The sequence below is a fragment of the Lepisma saccharinum genome, chromosome 3 (assembly GCF_977018435.1).
Source record: "Lepisma saccharinum chromosome 3, izLepSacc3.1, whole genome shotgun sequence".
In the NCBI taxonomy this organism is placed as follows: Eukaryota; Metazoa; Arthropoda; class Insecta; order Zygentoma; family Lepismatidae; genus Lepisma; species Lepisma saccharinum.
In genome coordinates this window covers 54,957,831-54,980,828 of record NC_139231.1, presented here as the reverse complement: position 1 = coordinate 54,980,828, position 22,998 = coordinate 54,957,831, and the positions used below count along the sequence as shown (strand labels likewise).

Sequence of the window (22,998 nt, the reverse complement as noted above, 5' to 3'; positions counted from 1 at the left end):
ACATAAAGTAAAGTAATTTACGGTATCTTATGTTCATGTTTTAGAGTAGACGATGAGTGATAGCCATCATGTCACAGTACGCCATCCAGGAACGTGCATGGTGCGTGGAACATTATTTCCGAACTTACGGGACAGGGCGGAAGGATGGGTCTTCCTTGGAATCCGTAGCAACAGGGTTCCAGGACCAGTTCCATTAACCTGCGCCACCAAACAAAACTATCCTTCCGTAGGTGGAAATGTTCCGGCAAACAGGGTCCCTGGATAACTGCTATAACTCCAGACAAGTGTGTGTTGCCACGGTTACACGAATCGTTGATCGCATGAAGTACTTATTCTCGATCATACGTCAAACCGTAGATCCGCTTGAGCTGAGCAAAAAGGGTTGTATTTTTGAATCAGCTTCTCTTGTGAATAAGGACGTACGCCATTTTGGAGCATGTAGTTGTGTAAGAAAGGGCAGAATAAAGCTTTGGTTTGAGTGCTGAGTCTCAATTACCTTTTTTTTAGACACACTGTATATTCAAGACACATAGTCACAGGGGTTGTCAACCAGTACATCACTGCGCAGTGTGATGCTCGGGATTCAGTCTACAGTTTATAAAGTAGGTTTCGATCCCCTGCACTGCGTCTCCAGACAGCATCACGCACATTCATATTCGATGTGGATGTAGTATAGACAATCTCAAATTGGCGTTCGAGACTGTAAACCCCAGTTTTTCGCCAAGATAACTTACAGATCACAGAGGTCGTTGACTTCGCACAAATATGCCTTTTTTCGAAATACACTTTAAGAGAGTTCTGAAACAGAAGCTTTAACAATATGCAACAACAGAGAGCAGAAATGGAACGAGAGGATGAAGTCGCCGTAGACACATATTGCGGAGCCCCGACAGAGAAGGGAGGAGGCTCGCTCTACTTGGCAGGAATCCCATTGGTGCGAGAGAGGAAGGCAAGAATATTGCCATTGTATATCATTTGATTCGGAGGGAGAATAAAACCAATATCCTGCGATGCCCAATTCCAGGATGGCCCAGAGGAAAGGGAGAAAGGGATTCTGGGAAATGGGTTTCGCGACGTTTCCTTGCAACACACCAGAACTTTGCATTTCAATATTGGATTTGACAATTTCTTAAGTACGATTGCAACTCGCAACAGCTTTCGAAATGTACCAGTACGTGGCGGATAGGGTTTCCGAAACAATACGGTCAGTGCACATAGCGAAATAAAACTTTAGTGCAGGAAAGCTGCAGTTCGCGTCAAAATGCCGGCTGGCTTGCTTTCTGGTTACAACAATGCATTTATAGACATTAAAATTGTATCTGCCCTACGAACATTAACATATATCACTGACGTACGCAGAGGGATGCTGAAGAGGCTACACCTCCAATTTTTATAAAATAAAAATCAAATGAAGGCAGCAATGAAGTAGAAAAAAACCTTAAAATAACCACCAATAACCATGTTTGTGTCTGAATAACATCTAAAACGAAAGCTTAAACTGGTAATTGGAGCTCACATCTCATGGAAATAAAACAGCAACAACGGGGTATCACCGAAATTGATTTACGGCGGTGCACCCTAAGATCCAAACAAATATTTAATCTCGGTCTGTTCAATAAAAGTTAGCTTCGTTCTGAACCCACGTTCACATTCAGCTGTAGATATTAGTACATTTTCAATTGCATTTACATTATGAATGAGTGAAGTAGAAATGTGTTTTGGATTTTCTTTGTAGATGTGAAAATATTTAACTAGTGACAGTGACGTGACATACACACATGGTTTCGCTTACATTAAAGTTCACCTGACATGTCATCATAAAACACACGTTCTTAATCATCTGAATGCCATGAGTATGCATTTAATATGACCTAAGTCTTCAAACCGATTATTCATATTGTCCACTAGAGATTGAAAAAGTTGCTTTCGAACGAATGGTTTTCCTCTAATACCTCAACTACCGTCGTCCTACGCAATGAATCAATCGTTTTCAATGTTTCAAGAGCAGCTATATCAATTTCTTGCTTTGCTCTAATAACTGAAGGATTTTGGATTTGCATGTAAAATGACAGTACTTTCAGTACTTCTATAGTCTCAAAATATAGCAAATTCCATCATAAACAACTACTTTATCAAATGTTTTACCAATCCATCAAACCTGAACCTCCCACGAGTCGATCGGGGACCATCTCGACTAATTTTTTTAAGACACAACAAGACGGTACAGATCCCAACAAGCGCTCGAACAGGATTAAACGACGAAGCAACCCAACATACGTCGAAAACACAGTCTAGTTTTAGTATTCGATACAAAAAGTACTTGTGAAGCAACAGAAGTCTGAAAAAATACCAAATACATGGCATCTGAAAGAGAGACAACCAGGTGCGCCAACTTTTCAAAAACATTTGGTGGGCTCAGGTTCCACAGGCCCATATAGATTGGCGCCACTACACAGTCGCCATAAATTGCGTAACGAAATTTTGATATGTAGCTACGCTGCGGTAAACTTAATTGAATTCAACTTGAACACCATAAGTACGATGGTGGGTTGCAAATAATGATCCCCGGTTGAGATGTGTCATTCATAACCAGAGATTTGATGGTTCAAAACCGGATAATCCCTTCTATGCCCCCTTCCCCCTTCAAATCGCACCCTGCATTAAAATAAAATGAATAGCTGCATGTTTGTTCGCTATTTTCAAATGACAAACTTCTGATTTTCCGTTCCACCACATTCGAAATTAGCCATGAACAAGGTCTAGAACTTTAAATGTTTCGGAATAAAAATAACCATAAATTAAAAAATTAAAAAAAATAAATGTATTCACGTAAACTTTCGTGAGTGCTCTTATAAAATGGAATTGTACATGAAGCAATGGAGGACGTATTTTGTACCTCCGGATGAAAAATGTTCCTGCGTCATTGAGCACACCTATGCACCTTCCAAGTTCACATGTTCAGCCCCCCCCCCCCCCCCCGCCGAAAAAATCCTGCGTACGCCAGTGACATATATTGAAATAATTCTTGAAGCTTTCCTGGCGAATGATGAATAAGTTTTCTCTGGATATCAACCAGGTGATTTTCAGAGAAAAACCTCTTCATTAACATACATTCTTTTATGAACGTTTTGCAAATGTTTTACCATCTACCTTGCGGACAAACAAGCTCATGTGCATTCTCTATTGGACATCATACACTTCGAATAGAACGTCCTCATTCAAAACACCAGAAAGCCTACAACATGGGTTACATATGTAGATTATAAATTCCTAATAAGTTCACATGGAGACTAGATACTACCAGATCTTCTCCAGCATCTGAATAGTAGTTATCCATCAATTTGGTTCACAATGGAAAATGAACAAAACAAACTCTATTGTATCAGTTTGCTATGTTTGTGTCATAAAGCACGTAATTACGAACAAACGTTCAACATTTTCAGAAATACCGAAAAATATACAAATTGGCAACTGGGCTCATAAATTGTATGATTGCTATCCAAATTGGAAATGTGCAGAAAATGTTACTGATTTTCTGATGTATTTTTTTGCTATAGATCCAGCACAATCTTCACTGAATTGGACCGGTCCTCATGGCATTTGGCAGAACTGCATATTACCGACCCCGAGGCTGAGAACATTTTTTCCATATTCATTTTTGTACCCTTTTTTCATTAAATATCTAATTTTAATGTTAGTTTGATTTGATTTTTGTTATTAGGCGTCGCTTTTCTTCCAATTTCGGCTAATCGCGACGATAAGAATGAGTGATGTAATAATGAAGGGAAGATCGCCCATGCCCAGGCCGGGATTCAAACCCAGGACCCCTGAGGTCGTAGCGCTTTTCGCTAACCACTCTATCACGGAGGTCGGCTAATTTTAATGTTAAAGTCAAGCATGGCGGAAGAATTATATCAGTTTAAGTAGTTATTTGCATTTCATGACACATATACCATCTCAGTTTCTACATAGAAATTATGGTTGGAACGCAGTACTCATGCATTCGGAGCTGGAGTTGTATTAACAAGTTATCAAAGATTTAGGTACCATTTCTTCCCCTGTATCTTGTGCTCCCCAATCTCTACCAGTTCATCGATGAGAAACGTCATCGCCATTTCATTACATTTGAAGATCGCAGAGAAGAGAGGAAGGGGACGGAAGGAATTTGTTATCGTCGCTGATTGGAGCTTCCTCGCAGAGCGGAAGATAATACGGAGATAATTATCCCTCTCATGAAATTCAAGAAAGTAAGTCCGATTTGATCACATGACTGCACTTGAAAAGTTACAAGAAAGCTGAAGCATGCGATGATCCCCTTGCACAAAGGAGGTTCTTACGAATTGAAAATAAAAAACGAGAACTTATATTGAATTCCACGGAGACTCGGCGTATTATTAGAAACTTCCATGAAAACTGACACAATCGATTTCCCTGGCATGCGATGCCAGGAAGTTCAATATGAGCTGCTCATTTAAAATGTAGGAAGTTGCAAGGGAACGGAATTCTTTCAACTAAACTCTTTGACTACACAGAGGCAGTGACCATTTATGGATCTTGATAAATTTTATTGGCTGGACTCTTTAATATACTTATTTTCCATTATACCTTATGCATACATAATTAGGAAATTCGTAATGTTCATAATTATAATATACATACCTCTTACACCAAAGATAAACATACGTACGTATTAACTATATCAACTGAAATACTAATTTCTCGCCTATGAAAATTAACTTCCGTTATTAAGGCGCTCAGTAATAACTATACATTGAATTCTTGTGTTTACTGCACTATCACAAGTTACACTGGATAGAAAATAACACGTTGACAGAGGGTTTTGAATAGATGCGCTAAGAAAAATTAATCATATCTACCATACGCACTTATATCTGTAGGAAATACACTGTGCAGATGATATGTATTGGAACATTTCCAATAATTTCCTAACGAAAGGTTTGCATACATTAATTCATATTTAATCAGTATAATTAGCAAAATATGGTAAATTTCAAAAATTCTATCTCGTGCACTAAGTTTTCTCGTAAAGATTCTCGAAGTGAATCCTAGATAAAATACATACAGCTGAGTGTATGTATGTGCTCTGCTATGAATTATGTGATATTCCGCCAACTGAACGACACAGAAAACAATTTATTTTGTTCCAAACCTGTAAACCGGACAAGAGCGAAGGTGTAGCCATGGTCGACATAAAGGGTGAATAAAAATCATGATTTTTGTCAAATCACGCTAAACATGCAATTTTTAGAGTGGTACTATTTTTTTGTGACGGACTGTATTATATGATAATGCCTGACAAATACATTCCAAATATAATTATTTTTGCATTAACATGTATAACTTTCATGCACGATATATGTTTCACACATATGCAACATGGAGCGACGTGGACACTGAATTGTGTACGTATTTATTCAAAGTTTCTTTAATACATATTATATACAACATATATTATTTAAATACATTACACAACCAATTCATCCATCTCACAATAAACCAACAGCAAAAATTACATAAATTGTCTCTTAAATGTGCACGCTCCCTTTCCTCAAAACAATTGTTCATGCTTTTAAAACAAAATCAATTAAGACAAGTCTTATTTCTCTGTCTGATAATGCATTACGGAGAACAGAGCAAGAAAATTTTTGGATCTAATTTCGTGCAGGCTGAAATCAAAATTGATTTAATAGTCTGCAAATAATTTCACGGGACGCCAATACATTCTCTCTTTTACAACTTTTGTGCCTCCCCGATGGTGTAATGGTAACATAGTCGCCTTGTGATCAACGGGTGCCGGGTTCGATACCCGGTGGAGGCACATGGCACAGTAGTTCGGATCCTACTTTGAACTGTAGGTCCAGTCCCGATTAGCCTTTCTGTGCATAAAGCGGACTTAAAACCACAAATCAATCAATCAATTTTACACCTTTTTTCAATTAGATAGTTCGGCGCCCAGGGCCGACTCCCGCCGCCCCCTAGCTATGATTATAAACTTGATAAGACTAAGAAAATTTTACGATAATAATTTTTATTTGCATAAAATGTGAATAGGATTTGGATTAATAAAAGTTGTAATTTTACACGTCTACGGAGAAACATTCAAGTAGAATTCACGCATAATTCCCGGAGCCAATAATTCACGCATAATTGCCGGAATTCAAGGAATACCCGGTGAGTAGCCACCCTGTAGTAACAATCGCGATTAACCAAATAGATATAAAAATATATGTTAATTTAACTATACACTACCCTCTCATCTATCGCCAACGTAATGTCCTATTGTGAGAGTAAAAAGCTAATCCTAACCGCGATTACAATGAAAGCAAGTGGGTTACTTATAACATGGAATAATTTCATAAACATTCATTCGGTATTTCTGTTAAAGTAGTAAAATTGTCTTGTGCTTTATATGTTGCTTTCTCTTCAGGGAAGTTATTTATTATTTATTGTGACGGTGAGACGATGATGACAATGATTATGAGGGGGGAAAAAGTGAAAAAGAACGGTATACGGTTGTCTTACTGCAGGGATACAATGTTGGAAATACACTACAATATACTCCTCTACAAAGGGAATAATCTTTTGGCGTTATCGTCGAGTTTTCAACGCTAAGTAAACGGAGGGAGCGTGGGTGATGCAATCAGCTGCTTGCAATGCGTTCCTACCCCTGCGTTGCCAAAATGTGCGGCGTTCTTCAACACTTCTTCGTCACTTTTATTCAGTGCCAAGCGTTTGTATCATCATGAAGGAAAAACTTTACAGAGTGAAAGCAGAGACGTAATATTTAACGTTGCTAAATTTTGAAAAAAACAATTGAATGGAGGAAAGTTATTAATATGGCATCACAGGTCCCCTCGAGCAAAACCGCAGGGGAACATTTTCGTCTGTGGTGACTGCGAAATGAGTAAACAATTAACACTACTTTATCGTACCATACCTATCGTATTATACAATACTGGACTATACAAGACTATACTGCAAAGTATGTAATGTAAAATAAAATGTTAAAAGGTAACATAGTGGAGTAGTCTTTCATTCTTTCTATTTCAGTTATTTTGAACCGATTTTCTAGCTCGTGGGTTAATCGCGACGATGAGAATGAATGAATAACTGATTAAATGGAACATTGGGACAAAAACAATAATATACCCATAGGTTTGGAGCTTAAGGCGTCTAGATTCGTAGCGTTACTCCCCCGTGGAATGCGGTGGGTAGGATAGTAATGAAAGAAATATTTCACAAAAAATGCAAATAAACTTTCAGAAAGAAGAAAGTTTTTTTATATATGCGGCATTCCATTTTCACGAGTGGGACGCCCAGGCTATATTTTTGACATTTAAGTAACTATTCTACTGGTAGTTAAGCAGCATTTTTCTTACTTATTTGGTATTGCACAATGCTGACCAAATATGTGGTCAATACTGTTCTATTTTATAATTTCTACTCATTAGACAACTATAGACAGTTTCTGTGCAATGAATTATGAAATTAAACGTTGTTTATTAAACATAACTACCCCTAAAATACTTTCCCAGATTCGTAGTTGACAATATCTGTCACTGGTGGGACAGATAAAACACTACCTCTTTACTTATAAGAAATTAATTTCCATTTCTGGGAATTTTCAAATCATGAAAAATAAATTATTTAAGACATAGGAAGAAGGAAGTTAACCTTTGAATATTGTAGTAGAGTTGAAGCGGAAATGTAGGCTACAGTTAAAGGATATATTTTTTTTTTTTGGTGTCACCGGTGGGACACAATATAAAACAAAAGTAAATCAAAAATATAAAATAAACGAACAATATGTAAAATAAAATTAATTATATATATCTTGATTTTTTATCCAAATGACAATTTTGGATTTTGGATTCACAAGGTAGAATAAAGTTACATTTAATTTCATTTCAAAAATTGAGATTCAGGCGCACTTCGACGTGGAATGCCTCATATGAAATGATTCTATTTTATTATTATAACTTAAATGCACCTGTTTTTTTCTGTGAAGTTGATATTACTTTGTTCGTTTCCTAAGTATTTAGTAACCGAATAGTTTTCGTTTACTTAATTTGAATCATTGTAAAATCATCTAAAGCGCGGAATAATGCACGGATCAGACATGCGTATCTCTCTGTATTATCCTGGCTAAAACAAAACATTCTAAAGCACAAGTACCCAGTGCTTCCACTGTCCGAATGTAAAACTAATCCCTTATTTTAGGCAACCACCATAACAATGGCAGCAAGTGGGTTGCATATAAAATGGTACATGCATTGTTAGTGACTTTCTTTTTAGAGAAACAACATATTATTAACTGTGGCGCTGAGACGATGATGCTAATGATCTATAAGAGAAAATAAACGAAAAAGAAATCGGTTTACGGCTGGTCTAAACGCAGGGACACTAGGTTCGAATCCGAAGACGGGCATGCTACGCACAACTTCATTTCCTTCTCTAATTCGGTTATTTTACGTCTCTCTTCTACTTATCGAGTTAATCGCGACGATGAGAATGTGTGATGAAACGGATGATTGGACATACACAATCATTGCCTTAACCTGTGTTCGAACATAGCACGTTTCACTGAACATCTTTATCATCCGCACGCACTTGCATTTAGGAGGCTAAGTAGCGAGAAAAAAATAATAAAACAAGAAAACCACAATATCCTGGGATTCGAGTCTGGTTCATCTGGTGGATTTTGAGGTAAATTAAAATTATATGTAGTACTCACGGAAGATAGTAGAAAAGTTTATGGGATTCTTGTTGGGATGCCTAATAGAAAGAGATGTGTGAGAACGCCAAAACGAATATGGAATGACAATATTAAAATGGGCCTCAAATATATTGGTTAAATTGTCAAGAGTGGATTGATCTTGCCAGAATAGGGAGAATTGGAAAACATGTCATTGTATAAAAAAACTTTCGCGTTTAGTAATGCCAAAGTGTTAGTTACCATACATGAATGCTAAGCTAAATTTAAAAAAATATATTAAATACACTATTCAGCCAGTGGGCAAGAAATTGGACGCTTACCAAGACGAATTTTGCCTTTTTCTGTCATTCATAAATTTAATACTTTGTAGCCGCGAATGGAATGATTTAAATTAATTACTGGCGCGAATCCGCTTGCAAATTTGCTTCTTTATTCTCAACCTATGAATTAATAATCTTTGAAAAGTCAAATTTAATACGTTGCAGAGTTGGGAAAGACGAAAACGCAAACGGCTCTTATTTTTCTTAGCACCGATAAAAGCTTGATTTTATGTAGCATACTTTTAATAGACTTTGTTAATAGACTATGGACAAGAACTAAATCTACTAATGTCTTCATAAATTCCCTTATCTTTCCTCCATTCTCTTTCCCTTCCTTCGTATATATTTCTCATATTTTTCGTTTCACTTCTTCCTCTTCTCCTCTTTCTCACTACTCAATATAAATTTTCCTCCTTTTAACTATCCCACACCCTCCTGTTAATTTTCTTAATCCTTGTCATTCCCTTTTCCTTTCGCTGTATTTAATAAGCTCCCGTTATTGCCATTCGCTATTTCACAGTATGAATAAATTTGGCCAAGGTTTTGAGAGAATTTGAAACGCAGGGCAAGGATATATTTTCCAAATTTTAATGAGGATATTTATTGTAATATGAGTACACAGGATAAATATGGGAGAATATGAAAATGTTAATGTAATGCGTTACCAAAGCGTTTCGCGATTATATGGCATAATATTCCTCACGGTTATTTTATTTGTTATGGACATAGAACTACTGATATTTAACTCTTTATTCATTAATACTGTTAATAAAGTGGGTTATGGTCTAACGTACTATTTTTCCTTTATATATATATATATATACTTCTGTTATGTATTTTATATTATAAATTATATTTTCCAAAATAACAAAAGTGTCCAGAAGAGAAGGGAAACCACGTAATATCTCAAATAGCGCATTCCGACACAGAGTGTAAGATTTATTTGTCTTTCATCATCGATCGTAAGTAAGTGTTTGTACTGAAACGTCTTCATTTCATGTACTCTACGCCAAGAAAACAATCGAGGCTAAAAACAAATATAGCACAAAGAAAATGCGTAAGGAAAATCGTGTGCGGAGCGTCGTGGCAAAGAATAAGTAGGTCATGCAAGTGGTGCAGTGCCTTACCTTGAACCCCTTCATCTCCTGCCGCCTGGGGACGCCGTCCTCGCCAGCATACACGAGGTTCCTTATGCTTCCCTGGAACCTTGGTTCGAAGATCACGCTGGGCAGAGCGAGGAGGGTGAGCTTAGTGTTGTACCAGCTGGGCATTCCGCCGACGTATACTTCGGAATTGGTCCGCAGGTGGCCGAAATTGAACTCCTTCCCTCGGGACGTCCTCGTTTCGGAAATGTAGTCCACCGTGAGTATTGTATTCTCATTGTTCCTGCTGATCTCGACCTTGTGCCAGTGTCCATCGTCGAGGTTTCGTCCCACCGTGATGATCTGGGCGCCTCCACCGAGATTGTACCTCAGCCGCAACGCGCTTTCGACAAGCTTGATCTCGAAGAAATCGTAGGTCCCGCCGTCATCTGTGTACAGTAAAAGTCCATTCTGTTGGTCCGTCTTGAATTCGAACTCCAAGGTCCCGTTCAAGCCTGGGTTCCACTTACCGAACTGCGCGTACGAGGTCTGTGAACCTTCGAGCTGTAAACTCGAGGTCAAGGTCGCCCCGTAGTGTAAAACTACTAGTAGAGCGAGCAACATTGCTGCTGGCTTCGGCGCTACACGAAGGTCCAACATTCGGGAAGGATTTCACTGTGGTCCGAAGTCAAAAGCGGAACTGGAAATTGGACAGATGAAGCGAAGAAAGAAGACAGAAAAAACGACTGTTTCGTGAAGAGACCGAGTCATCGGGCACGACGTTTCTTACCACACAACCGTTACTGTTTTTTGACGCACGCACGGGACTTGAAATTTGTTCACAGTCACTTCACTACCGTCACGTGACGCATAACCAGAGTGCAAAACGTCAGGGTCAGACTTCTACCAGAGCGAAATAACTCCCGACATGCTCGATCGCCGTGGATTCCCTCCTCTCTCGCAAGAAGCTCCGCTGCCCACGGTCGTCTCGTCTCACGCAGCCAACTCGCACTGTAAACGGAACACGCACACACACCTGCCGTGCGACGAAGGAGAACAACAGCTCTACCCGAGCCTTCCTCGCCACGCTAGTGCCCCTGTTCGCCAGCGCGAGCCTTCCCCTGCGGTCTCCTGCTCCCAGCATGCATTTCGCAAGCGCTCCGGAGGGTGCGGGGGTGGATGAGAATAAAATCGACGCTAGATGGCACCACTTTCGAAGGGCGCGCCCCACTCTGACGCTTACCCGAACTAAGATTTCCCTCGGTGCAAGATCGACAGGGTGACAAGTCCATGCCTCTACATCTAATTCTAATTACAAGCCCCCTTTCCCCCCTACGATTAAAAGAATGGATCCATCCAGGAAGACGCAAAATAATATTATCAATTCAATATCGTGACATTCTTACATCGCTCTCCATGCACCTGAATCGGGCTTGCTTCGACTAGCTCTCCCACAATAAATTTATTAAATGCTAAATTGTTAAAGGGATTCGCACAGGGAATACAGAGTGGCTTTGGGCATCGGGGCGCCAGTGCGACACTCGGCGAGTACCAGGAGGAATTAATGGGACGAATCCATTCCATGTTGTAGGAGGCGAGATCGCAACGGATCGATCGCTGCCGCGGAAGAACAAGTGAATAGCGGAACGCGCAAGCAAAGTCGAAAGGTAAGAGCAAAGGGGGGGGAAAAGGCAAAGGAGATCACTTAGGTAAGCCTCAAGTAAGAACTCCCTGAGGAAAATCGATCAGACGTTTTGTTTGGTAAACATCCGATTCGTGGCATTTACCCACTTCCGTTATTTCCTTGCTATTTTCTGTAACATCCTATTTGTTTCTAATACAAAAATGTACTTGCATTTCGGATTTCTCATCGTAGCACTAAGAAGTAAAAATAGCGAATACAAGCTGCAAATATGACGACCACATCTATCTCAGGAATATCTACAGTTAGAAAATTCGAGTACGATGAACCTGATACTTTAGATTTGTTCATGCGTCATATATCGACCTGCCTTTGATCTTCACGCAAGATTTAGCAAGCAATATAGACAAAAGTTGAAGAAATCTAGACATACAAAAACAGTTTCGATTACAAAGTTTAATTTCGTTTTCTAAACTTCAAAATTTAAACAAAATTTGACGATTTTGAAAGTTTCTGTATATTTTAGAAGCTTTTTATATACTAGGGTTGTTATCAGAGAGCCGCGGTTGTCCAGTCGGTAGGGTGTGTGACTACATGTGAGAGACGAGGGTTCGATTCGTAGGATGGTTGATTTAAAGAGCGAATTTCCCCAGCAATATCCCTGAAACTGCCCTTCACAAATGACAGAGACGAAGATTGTGTATGTGTGAGGCAGGTTATATTTCAACTTCTCCGATACACTTACAACATTAATATTGTTGTTGTTATTATTATTTCGATTAGGTATAATAGCAAAGAAAAAAACTGCCAAGTTCTTTAGAAACCTCTCTCTCTATCCCAGTAGAGGATCTTTTATAACAGGATGCCCGGGGCTGTAGCCCGAGCCTTCGTAAATCCGAGCCAGATAGCACGAGTCTCCTGTTCTAGACATGTGACTGCTAACTCAGATGAGCTTATTAATGGAATGAAAAGATGATAAATTCATTGATCCGTTACCATATCGAGTCAGTTTCCTTAGGCTATTATTGATTTTGGCAATATTATTTTTCTCAGTTGAATTATTTCCATATTACTAAACCTCAAGATATTACATTTTGTTGTAAGAGAATGGCATGAAAAAATACACGCACGATGGCCCATTCTACAGCTGGAACAAATATAATGAAATACATCAAGATATTGATCAGTATTTTGTATCTCGTAAGGTGCTTTCCTAAACGTTCCTATGAAAATAATATAATATCGAAATTCAGAACAATATTGCTACCTTCAACGTCGAGGATTTAAGAAATTATTTCTGCCTTGCACAGTGGGATCCAGTGGCGTAGCAACATATCGCGAGGCCCTGCGCGAGATTAGAATACGAGGCCCCATCTGTTCTTTAAATTTGAAATCCCAATGTGAATCGATACAAACTCTTCAGGGATACGTCAGCAATTTATCACATTTAAATAATTGTAATAAATTACTGACGAAAATTATATTTAATCATTTCACTCACACTCTGTTTTCCGGGAGCTGAAATCTGATGCTGTAGAACAGGCCCGTATCCACCGGAGGGGCCAAGGGGGTCATGCCCATCTCGATCTATGAAATATTATAATGTGAAGATATAAAAAAAACTACGAAAATAACATTTTCAGATTGTGTAAGAATTTCGATTTCGTCCTTTCATATATGAATGCGTTGTATGAGGAGGGAGGCAGGCTCCAGGAGTCTGCAGTCTGCAACATTAAGTAATTTTTGTTTTGTAACATTGAGCAAATCCACAAGACATCTCAATTTAGTCGGGGCAGTCAATTATTTCTAATCTCTGTCCCGACTTTTTTTGGGCGGGCAACTCACATTTAGACATGTTCTTCTTCATTTTAGTAGTCATTGCTAATACGTGTCATTTAATTTATAAATATATTATTTTCTAACCATATAATTATCATGGCTGTTAAATGGTGCTGGTGTTAGAATTCTTCTTAAAAATTAAAGTAGGCTAATGTTTATTTGCAAAACACAGTGTAATTGGAATACTTCTGAGAATTGAATGTAAACAATACGAGCTGTACGTCATGTAACAACTTTTGTCTATAAGCAGTGTGTTGCTGATTGGGGTGGGGGTCTATCGGTGAGTTGATTTTTTCCCGTTACTTTTGGACCATGACACTGCAAATCTACCATTGTACAGCCAATATCAAAGATAATGGTAGGAAAATTATTTTCATTATTTTTAATCTACATCTTATGTTGTTCTAAGGAATGAAATTCTATTGATGCGAAGCTGATGTTGACATCTGCTTAGTGACCTTTTTATTTCAACCCATTGTCATCAAACTGTGGAAAACAGACTGAATGAAAATAGTAATGGACATATTACTTTTGCAGTTCGGTGTACACTTAGCACTAGCTGCAATACTACCATAACATTGGTGGTCACATCTAATACTCAGCAGCATTTCGCCGACCACCGTGACGGAGTGTTATGACAGCACGCTACGGCGCCATGGGCCCCGGTTTCAAATCCCGGGCTGAGCATGAGTGTTGTTGTTTGTGGGTGTTGCTTTATCAGTTTCATCATATCATCACTCATTCTCGTCCAAAAGTGTCAGAAAATCGACGTAAAATAGCCTAACTCAATCAATAAAACAACATCTTGTATCTTCTCTTTCTTCCACATTTTCTGATCTGTACCACTCCGCCTCATAAAAATCCTGGGTACGGGCCTGCTGTAGGAAGGAAGGAGACAACGCAAGCAGTTAAAAGCCTCACATTACTTCGTGATAGTTGGAGGTGCTTTATTGTGAATTTATTAAAATCGGGAATGCAAGGTCAAGATATATATAAGAAATTACAAGACAGAGTGCTTTTAGTTTATAATAATAATAAAAAAATAAGTAAGAACGTCCAAGCAAGTTATCGTGAATCTTTGCGTAAATGTTTGACTGAGAAACACAACGATAATTTTTACTTTTTTCGGGCTTCCTTTAGCTTAGTGCTAGCCTGCCTGTAATCCTGATTTGACGTATTCATTAAACTTATAACTTTTAACTAGAATTTAAAACGAGATAAAAGACATATTGTTTAAATTTTATTGCCCATAAAAATTACCCTTTTCCATATTTTTTTCTCACGTCTATCTATATATATAAAAATGTATGTTTGTTCCGGCATAACTCTCGAACGCCTGGAGCGATTTCAACCAAACTTGGTACAGATATCACTTGCAACCTGGAAAAAAATACTGTGGGGGTAAGACACCCCTGGAAATCCTAGGGGTGGGGGTGGAAAGGGGTGACATGTAAAAATAATCGAAAACAACCTATATTAGTGTGGGAGAAATAGTTTTCGGGATCGCTAAGATGAATAGTGACACTCACAATGCCGATCAACTCCAAGTTCATCACCTATCGGGATGGGGGGGGGGTGAAAAATAAAATGTAAAAAATTACCTAGATTAGTGTCGAATCCATAGTTTTCTGAGTCGCTAAGCTAATTGGTGACATTCACGATGAACAAACTTGGTACACATATGACTTACAATCTGGAAAGAAATACTGTGGGTGTAAGACACCCCTGGCACCCGTAGGGGTGGGGTGGGAAGGGGATGTCAATTAAAAATAATCGAAAACGACCGATATTAGTGTTGAATCCATAATTTTCGGGGTCGCTAATATGAATAGTGACGCTCTCAGTGTCGTTCAACTCCGAGCCACCTCTGGCACCCCTAGTGGTAGGGGTGGGAAGGGGGTCACATGTAAAAGTAATCGAAAACGTCAGTTATGAGTGTGGAATCCACAGTTTACGGGGTCGCTAACATGAATAGCGACGCTCCCAATGCCGTTCAACTCCAAGTTCATTTTACACTATAGTTAGAATTCATTATTTTCCTGTTTAATAGAAGATTGGGATAAATAAATACCCGGGCAACGCCGCAATCAGCTAGTTCATTATATTTTTCGTATCAACATCATGGGACGCGAGGCCCCGGGCCACGACACTGGTGGGATCCATGAGTATTGCCTTGCAAATTATCCATCACCATGTTCGGGCACTTTATTTGATCCAATAAGAGCTTCAAGAATTAAAGGAAATCTCAAAAACAAGCTGTTGACAACTTCTGCACCAGCATACATAAAAACACATATAATGTAAGAGAAAAATTAATGAAAATAGTCATGGACAATTTGCACGGTAATACTCATGTACTAACTCTCAGTTATCATGCTAAATCTCAGAGGTGTTTGTTCTTTAATAACTAGCCAATGATAGAAAATACGATAATATGCGATATTATATTCAATTAATCATCTCGAAGTAACATGTATGTGTGTCAGATCCTATTTTAGGATAGGGGTTATTGCTTATGTATATATGTTTTATGTTCCCAGCTTATGTTTATGCTGCTGACATGGGAAAGACTGATGAGGAAATAAAAGTCATGAAGGAACTAACACATGACAGTGCCCATACCTACACTTGAACTCAAACCCAGAATATTGTGAGTCGACAGTCAAGAGAACAAGAAGATGGTAATCTTGAAGTAGAGCGGACAACTCTTTAAAATTATCACCTGTTTGACACAACATCAAGACTATCCACAAACCAGTACCGAAAAATCAAAAGCCTGTCTCGTGTTCCGAAATTAATCTAGTAAAGCGCATATAGTTTATCTTGTGGTTTACAATTTCATATACATGTTGGATCCCCGCTAAAAACACATTGCTCAGTGGTTCTGATCCCCTTCAAACTGCAGATTCACTCCGGATTATTTTCTGTTCATAAAGTGGACTCAAAACAAACAGTTTGGAAACTTCACACGTCTGCATTGAAACTCTCCGCTTTGTTCAGATAGGTTGACGAAACAAGTGCCATCTGGCGGTAACATCGTAACATTGCTCTACACATGCTCTTTTCCTGAGTTTCAATCCCGTCGTGGGAATGGATGTTCTTTGCTAGTGTCCTTCATCAATTTAATCATATCATCACTCATCCTTATCTTCACGATTAGCCAAAGTAGGAGAAAAAGGAAGCAATCAATGATCATCAATCTTTCCTGGATATACTCATCAGATAGAAATTGAACAGAACACTAGACACAGTAACACTGGAGATTTGCATACTGAATTAAAAAAAACTACAAATATTTCGTATCTAAAGTGGTGCACTTCTTGGAATTTTACCCCAGAAAAAAGGCATCTTCTTACATAATATAGTATGTATACTCTATCCCAGGAATCTCTGGAGTAAGGTCGCATATAACTGTAGAAAAGGGGAGAAAGCGAGTGGGCGAAGCGAAGCAGTACCTACACGCTGCTGCAAGTGGCTGGTAACTGCAATCGTCTTTCTCCCTCCACGCTTTGGTCGAGCCCTCACTAGTCACTACTTGCGCAGACACTTGCTTTCGTTCACTCGCTCCAGAAATACCCGAGGCAGAGTATATATTTGAGAAAGTAAGATATGTAGAAAGTAGCAGAAACCATCTAAAAGAGCTCAACCACTTTTACACAAACATATAGACACAGCCAACCAAAGAAACACTCAATGCGTAGGCACAGTGAGAGTACTGCACGTTTCAGCAACCGAACTGCCGAGACTCGACGAAAACTTCTTCTTCCCATGAGATCAGACGCCAGACTGAATACTGTAAGAGACGAAACTGTGTGTGGGCAGTATCCCTTTTCCTAAAAGAGGAAAGCGAACATCACATTAATGACTGTGGATAGTTCTAGAAGGAATTCCACTCACAAGGAGAATGAGAAAACTTCCCACGTCCTCAAACGAATTACAGCCATGGATAAATATTATTGACATTGTAATCGTGTGAACTAAGTCGAAAAGGGAGAAAGAGTGCAATGTGAATCGGTAACAGAAGAAATATACGACTATAAATGGAAAAATACGGGGACAGTTTCTCTAGTAATGTGCTGTCCTTAAGGCCGTACTAAAGGCACTTTTGTGGTAATTTTTCGATAACAGATGGCAGCACCGTTTGCCATGGTAGCTGAGGGCCATGTTGCCAGGTCACCGCGTAATCAAGGTAGATACATACAGGTTGGTCGATTAGGATACTCCTTGATGGGATATGACGTCACGTTGGTTAGCAGATTTTATTCAAAAATCTAAGTGGAAGTGGAGCAACGTAATTGTTTATCATCAGATTTTAGTTATATGTTCTTATTGGAAAAAAAAAACAATTTATCAGCAATGGAAGATATTAATAGTCGTAATATCAATATAAAATCCCTTGTATTGTATTATGTATTTTTTTTAATATTTCGAAAGCAGAAGAGAACATACAAAGATAACTGTAGTTAATTCAAACACGAAATGCATAAAGTGAGGAGAGTAATTGAAATTATTGAAAACATTTGGCAATTACGTTTGAAGCGAATGCTGCGTTTGAACATGACGGAGACCTTATATTTTCTGTTGTTTATTTAAATACCTTCAATCGTAACAAAATTATAATGATTACAAGTACTAGTGAATAAAACAATCATTTATATCGGAAAATTTCTTCCTTATTGAATCTATATTAGTTGTACGGTTATCCATTGAAATGTTGGCCTATGCTTTAGCATGGCTTTAGAACCTCCCTTAATAAATACATACCTACATACACACAAACCAGAGATAAACGTATATGTGTGCACACCCACCCCCACACACACACACAACTCTTCAAGTTGGTTTGTTGTGTTCACTTGGCCCCCTTGGAATAATGAAAAATGCATACTTCTACTTTCCTCCGTTTTATTTGTAATGTTTTTAATTTCCTTCCCATTTTCTGTCACTTTCTTCTTTATTCTTTCTCTCTATCGATCGTCTGCCACTCCTCTTCCTGTGCCTGTTTTTCTTTTAAATTTATTTTTCCTTTCTCTCTCGTTTCTACATTTCTTTCTATCTATCCATTCCCTATACTATTCTCTCTCGCTTTCGCTTCTACATACCTTTGGCATCTCTAGCTCTCTCTCTCTGCGTGCGCGCATGTGTTTTCTCGCTTCTTTATTTCTCTGTCCTTATCTGTCTCTCACTTATGTCTTTTCTCCATTTTCCTCTCTCCGTGGCTTCTTTGATTCTCTTCCTTTCTCTCATTCACTGCCGTTTCTTTAATCTCTCTCTTTGATTGATTGATTTGGTGTTTTAAGTGCACTTTATGCACAGTAAGGCTAATCGGGACTGGACCAGCAGTTTAAAGTAAGTACTGAACCACCATATGCCTCTCATCTCTCTTCTCTCTTTCTCAATCTCTCATAAAACACTTCTTTCTTATGATGACATGCAAATATGATGTCAATATCTATATATATATATAAATGGATGTATGTGTGTATGTATGTATGTTTGTTCCGGCATAACTCTCGAACGTCTGGAGCAATTTCAACCAAACTTGGTACACATATGACTTACAATCTGGAAAGAAATACTGGGGGTAGCACACCCCTGGCAGCCCTAGGGGTGGGGTGGGAAGGGGTGACATGTAAAAATAATTAAAAAACGATCGATAATAGGGTGGAATCCATAGTTTTCGGGGTCGCTAAGATGAATAGTGACACTGAATGCCGTTCAACCTCAAGTTCATCACCTATCGGCATGGAGGGTGAGAGGGGGTGAAAAATAAAATGTCAAGAATGACCTACGCGTACATTAGTGTCGAATCTACAGTTTTCTGAGTCGCTAAGCTACAGTAATTGGTGACAGTCACGATGACATTTTATCCCAAATAGCTTTATTCTTTTACAGATTCCATTGCCGTAACAATACCTTATATTATAATTTAAATACTGTACTTATACTTTTAAATACCTGTAAATGAAATTATTTACATTTTACACTATAGTTAGAATTCATTATTTTCCTGTCTAATACAGTAGAAGATTGAGATAAATAAATACCCGGGAAACGCCGGGTAATCAGCTAGTATCCAATAGTGGGTGACCTAAGGTCGGAATTTTTTCTGGCCTTTTGCCCGAATAAATCGGCTCTGGGGTCTATCCAGTCTGAAATTAATGGATACTTGGGCGGGGAGGGGTAAAGACGGCCGGAACATGGTTCTGATCACATCACCTCCAAATTGGCTGAGATCGAGAATGTGTGAGGCCCTACCCCCACATTCCCTAAATGTGGCTTCTTGGCACGGTGCTATATGCACGGGATACTTTACCTTTTTGTTTTTGCCTTTTCCTTTTGACCTCAAATTTTGAACGTTAATAATATTTTTCAACTTTCAATAACACCTACTGAAAATAAATTGAAAACTTAGTACGGTAAGTATTGGAGTAGACACTACATCTTAAAGTTAATGGACGAGTGAATAATGTATTTGTGTACTTTATATCGGCGCATCATGTATCAATCATATCAATGTTACCGAATAGTCTACTGCCACTCGTCAACAAAAAGTTTAATGTTCTGACCTTCCTGCAAAATTATTGACTGCAATGTTATTTATGTAGTAGGTGATGCTGGTCTGTTCTTGTTTTCCTACCTTTCCATGGATAGTTTCGTTGCTCGCGTGCAAGGTGTCTTCGCCAGGAGAACGGTTGCTGACACAATGTCTGTCATCGGGGTCAACCACTTGGACCTTGTCTTTAGCAGAACGTAATCCTCTCGTCTCCTCATCCAGTTTGGCGACGCCGTCACGGATGATCGATTTACGCGATGCGCGTCGACGTCTCGCAAGCTCGAAAACCAAGTAGAAATATCACTCCAGCGGAGTCCTTTTGCAACAACTCTCCAGCACCTCTTGCTCTGCAAGCAGAGAAAAGTCCTCTCGCAACCAACTGTTTGCATCATTTACGTAAATCTGAACCCATTCAAGCAATATGATGCCTCAATCTGGATTCCATCCATACAGACTGGAGTAGAGTTTATGGCCAACTCAACATATGTATATCACCACGCTGCCTCCACCGGGGATCGAACGCGGATCCCCTTGATAGCAAGGCGACATCGTTGCCACTGCGTCATCGGAGATATCCTGACAATTGGATGTTAAGAAATGGTTGAATGTGCCTCTGAGTAAATTCTAGTGACATTCATTACTCAATCTATCTACCAATAGTCAGTACAGGCGGAAAGTGTGCATATAAAAAAATAAGATAATTTAAAAGAAGTCTCAAAATCTGAAATTGGTAGGGTATCTGATTGCCACGCGGGAGACCAAAATTCGAATCCGCTCTGGGACTCACCCAGCCTCAAATAAAGGGGTACCTGGAGGCAACGCTAGGGGTAAAGGCAGACAGAGCTTGGTGTTGATCATATAAGATCGAGAATATGTGTGACTCAACCTCCACATACCCCTTATTCTTTCTCATTCTTTCAGTATTGATTCAGTAGAGTATGTATATCTAACTAGTCACCTCCGACTCCGAGAATTCATCTCGAGCCCACCTTGTCAGTGTTCACGGATGTGTGACAGCTATTCCTCCGTGGTTAGAAGAGCGCTCTATGACACCATGGGTCTCTGGTTCGAATTCTCGCGTGGACATGGGTGCTCTTTGTGAGCATCCCTTCATCAATTCCATCAAATCATCACTTATCCTCATATTTGCGATTACCCAAAATTGCAAAAAGCGACGGTACATATCAAATAAAACAGCGATTTCAGAAGTATTACTCAGTTGAAGGGAATAGTTCCTGAACATTCGCAACGAAGCCATTACGGGTAGTATCTTGCATAAGACTAGGCCATAAAAACTCACGAATCCAAATAGCTCCTCGTTAACTACTTTATTCTTAAGCTTTAGATATAATATATTGGAAATCAGTGGCGTGCGGTGACATTTAAACTAGGGTACGCAACAAGTGGCCAACCGAAATGAATTATGGGGGCCAGAACCCCCCCCCCCTCCCTGGCCATCATGTTATTCAGAAAATAACTTTTTTCTACAATTTTATAATGGGAAATTTCTCATCCTTGTATCAATATCCAAATGTAACGAGGTAAAATATATGTATGATATTTTATATTCGCAAATATATTCTGATAGTAACTACGTAGAGTCCAACAATTCAACTTTGATTATTTCCTTCATGCAGTGCGATGAACATTGAACGGGAAGGAAATGGCTCAATCATTTTCCGTCCTTTCAAATTTCATGTAATAAATTTGATAAATCTCAGTATCCTGTACTATTTCACAACATCTTTCGCAGAGGAAACCAACAAATAAGGCCAACAATAAAGTTTCACTGTTTTTCTACTCAGTCAATCACTCTGTAGAGATATTTTTTCTTCTTCTCAAAAATCAAAATGACTAATATACTGCTTACCATCCTTCACAACTCCTGCCTGAAACAATTTTTCCAAATCAGGAACAGACCTTCCATTTCGGATTGTTTACACTTTTTTCGTAAATTCCGAAAATCCCTTCTCCAGTATGTCATCAATAACTCCCGGTCCCCCTATTTTATCACCTCACAGCACCGACAAACAATAGAGATCCCGTAATGTAAATAATATGAACGAAACACTCGCTGCAAATTTCACACGACAGAAGAAAGCAAAAGTCAACCTCCCACAGTACGTTGTGTCCGGTCCGCTATGCCCGAAAACCACGCGTTCTTGTGGACGAATGAATCGGAGTTGCCAGTCGACAAAGTATTTTGTAGAAGGGAGATAATTAAGGACAAGTAGAAAATACGTCAGCATACATCCCAGAACACTTCAAAATCTAAACTACCGTACATCACTTTGCAATGTCTGGCGGAAGAAGGGGGGGCTCATTCTAATCCCATTGTAAGCATTGTGTTTTATTATGTTTTTCTTTTATCATTCATTCATATCGTTGGGTCAACAATCAACACCCATGCTATGGAACTCAAAGGAAATGTTGATCCCGAAAGGAGATAAACAGATACTCTCATACTCTGAGAATTGTGGGAAACTTGCAAATTGTTCACATATTTTCCCCTCGACACAGTGACAGTCCATTCTGGTCCTCACCTCCCTATACGAAAAAAAACAACTTGCTAGTGTAACTTTAACCTCACATAAATATTTTATATGTGATAGTTTACGCGTATATTAAATATGATCTTCCACCATTACATATTCTTGCCCTCCTGTCTGATTCCTGTATCACTTTTTATAATGTATTTTTATTGCAACCCAACAGTGATCTATCTACGCGTGGCTGCTAAATGCTAGTAAGCTAAGCATTCCAGAAAAAAATATGTTGACTACTGTCAACACTGCATACGCTGTCAAAATCTTGGGTAGATG

The 22,998-nt window shown here is 38.9% G+C and overlaps 1 protein-coding gene across 2 annotated transcripts in view; it reads right to left on the bottom strand.

Moving 5' to 3' along the window:
- Nrx-1 (Neurexin 1) overlaps positions 1 to 11,255 on the bottom strand; it is a 743,918-nt gene extending 732,663 nt beyond the window's left edge. For both annotated transcript variants that reach the window (XM_083118572.1, XM_083118573.1), the window contains exon 1: positions 10,185 to 11,255. In XM_083118572.1, the coding sequence (XP_082974698.1) occupies positions 10,185 to 10,799 (615 nt within the window). In that variant the 5' untranslated portion in view covers positions 10,800 to 11,255. The remainder of the gene's footprint in view (positions 1 to 10,184) is intronic.
- Between the last annotated feature and the right edge of the window lie 11,743 nt (positions 11,256 to 22,998).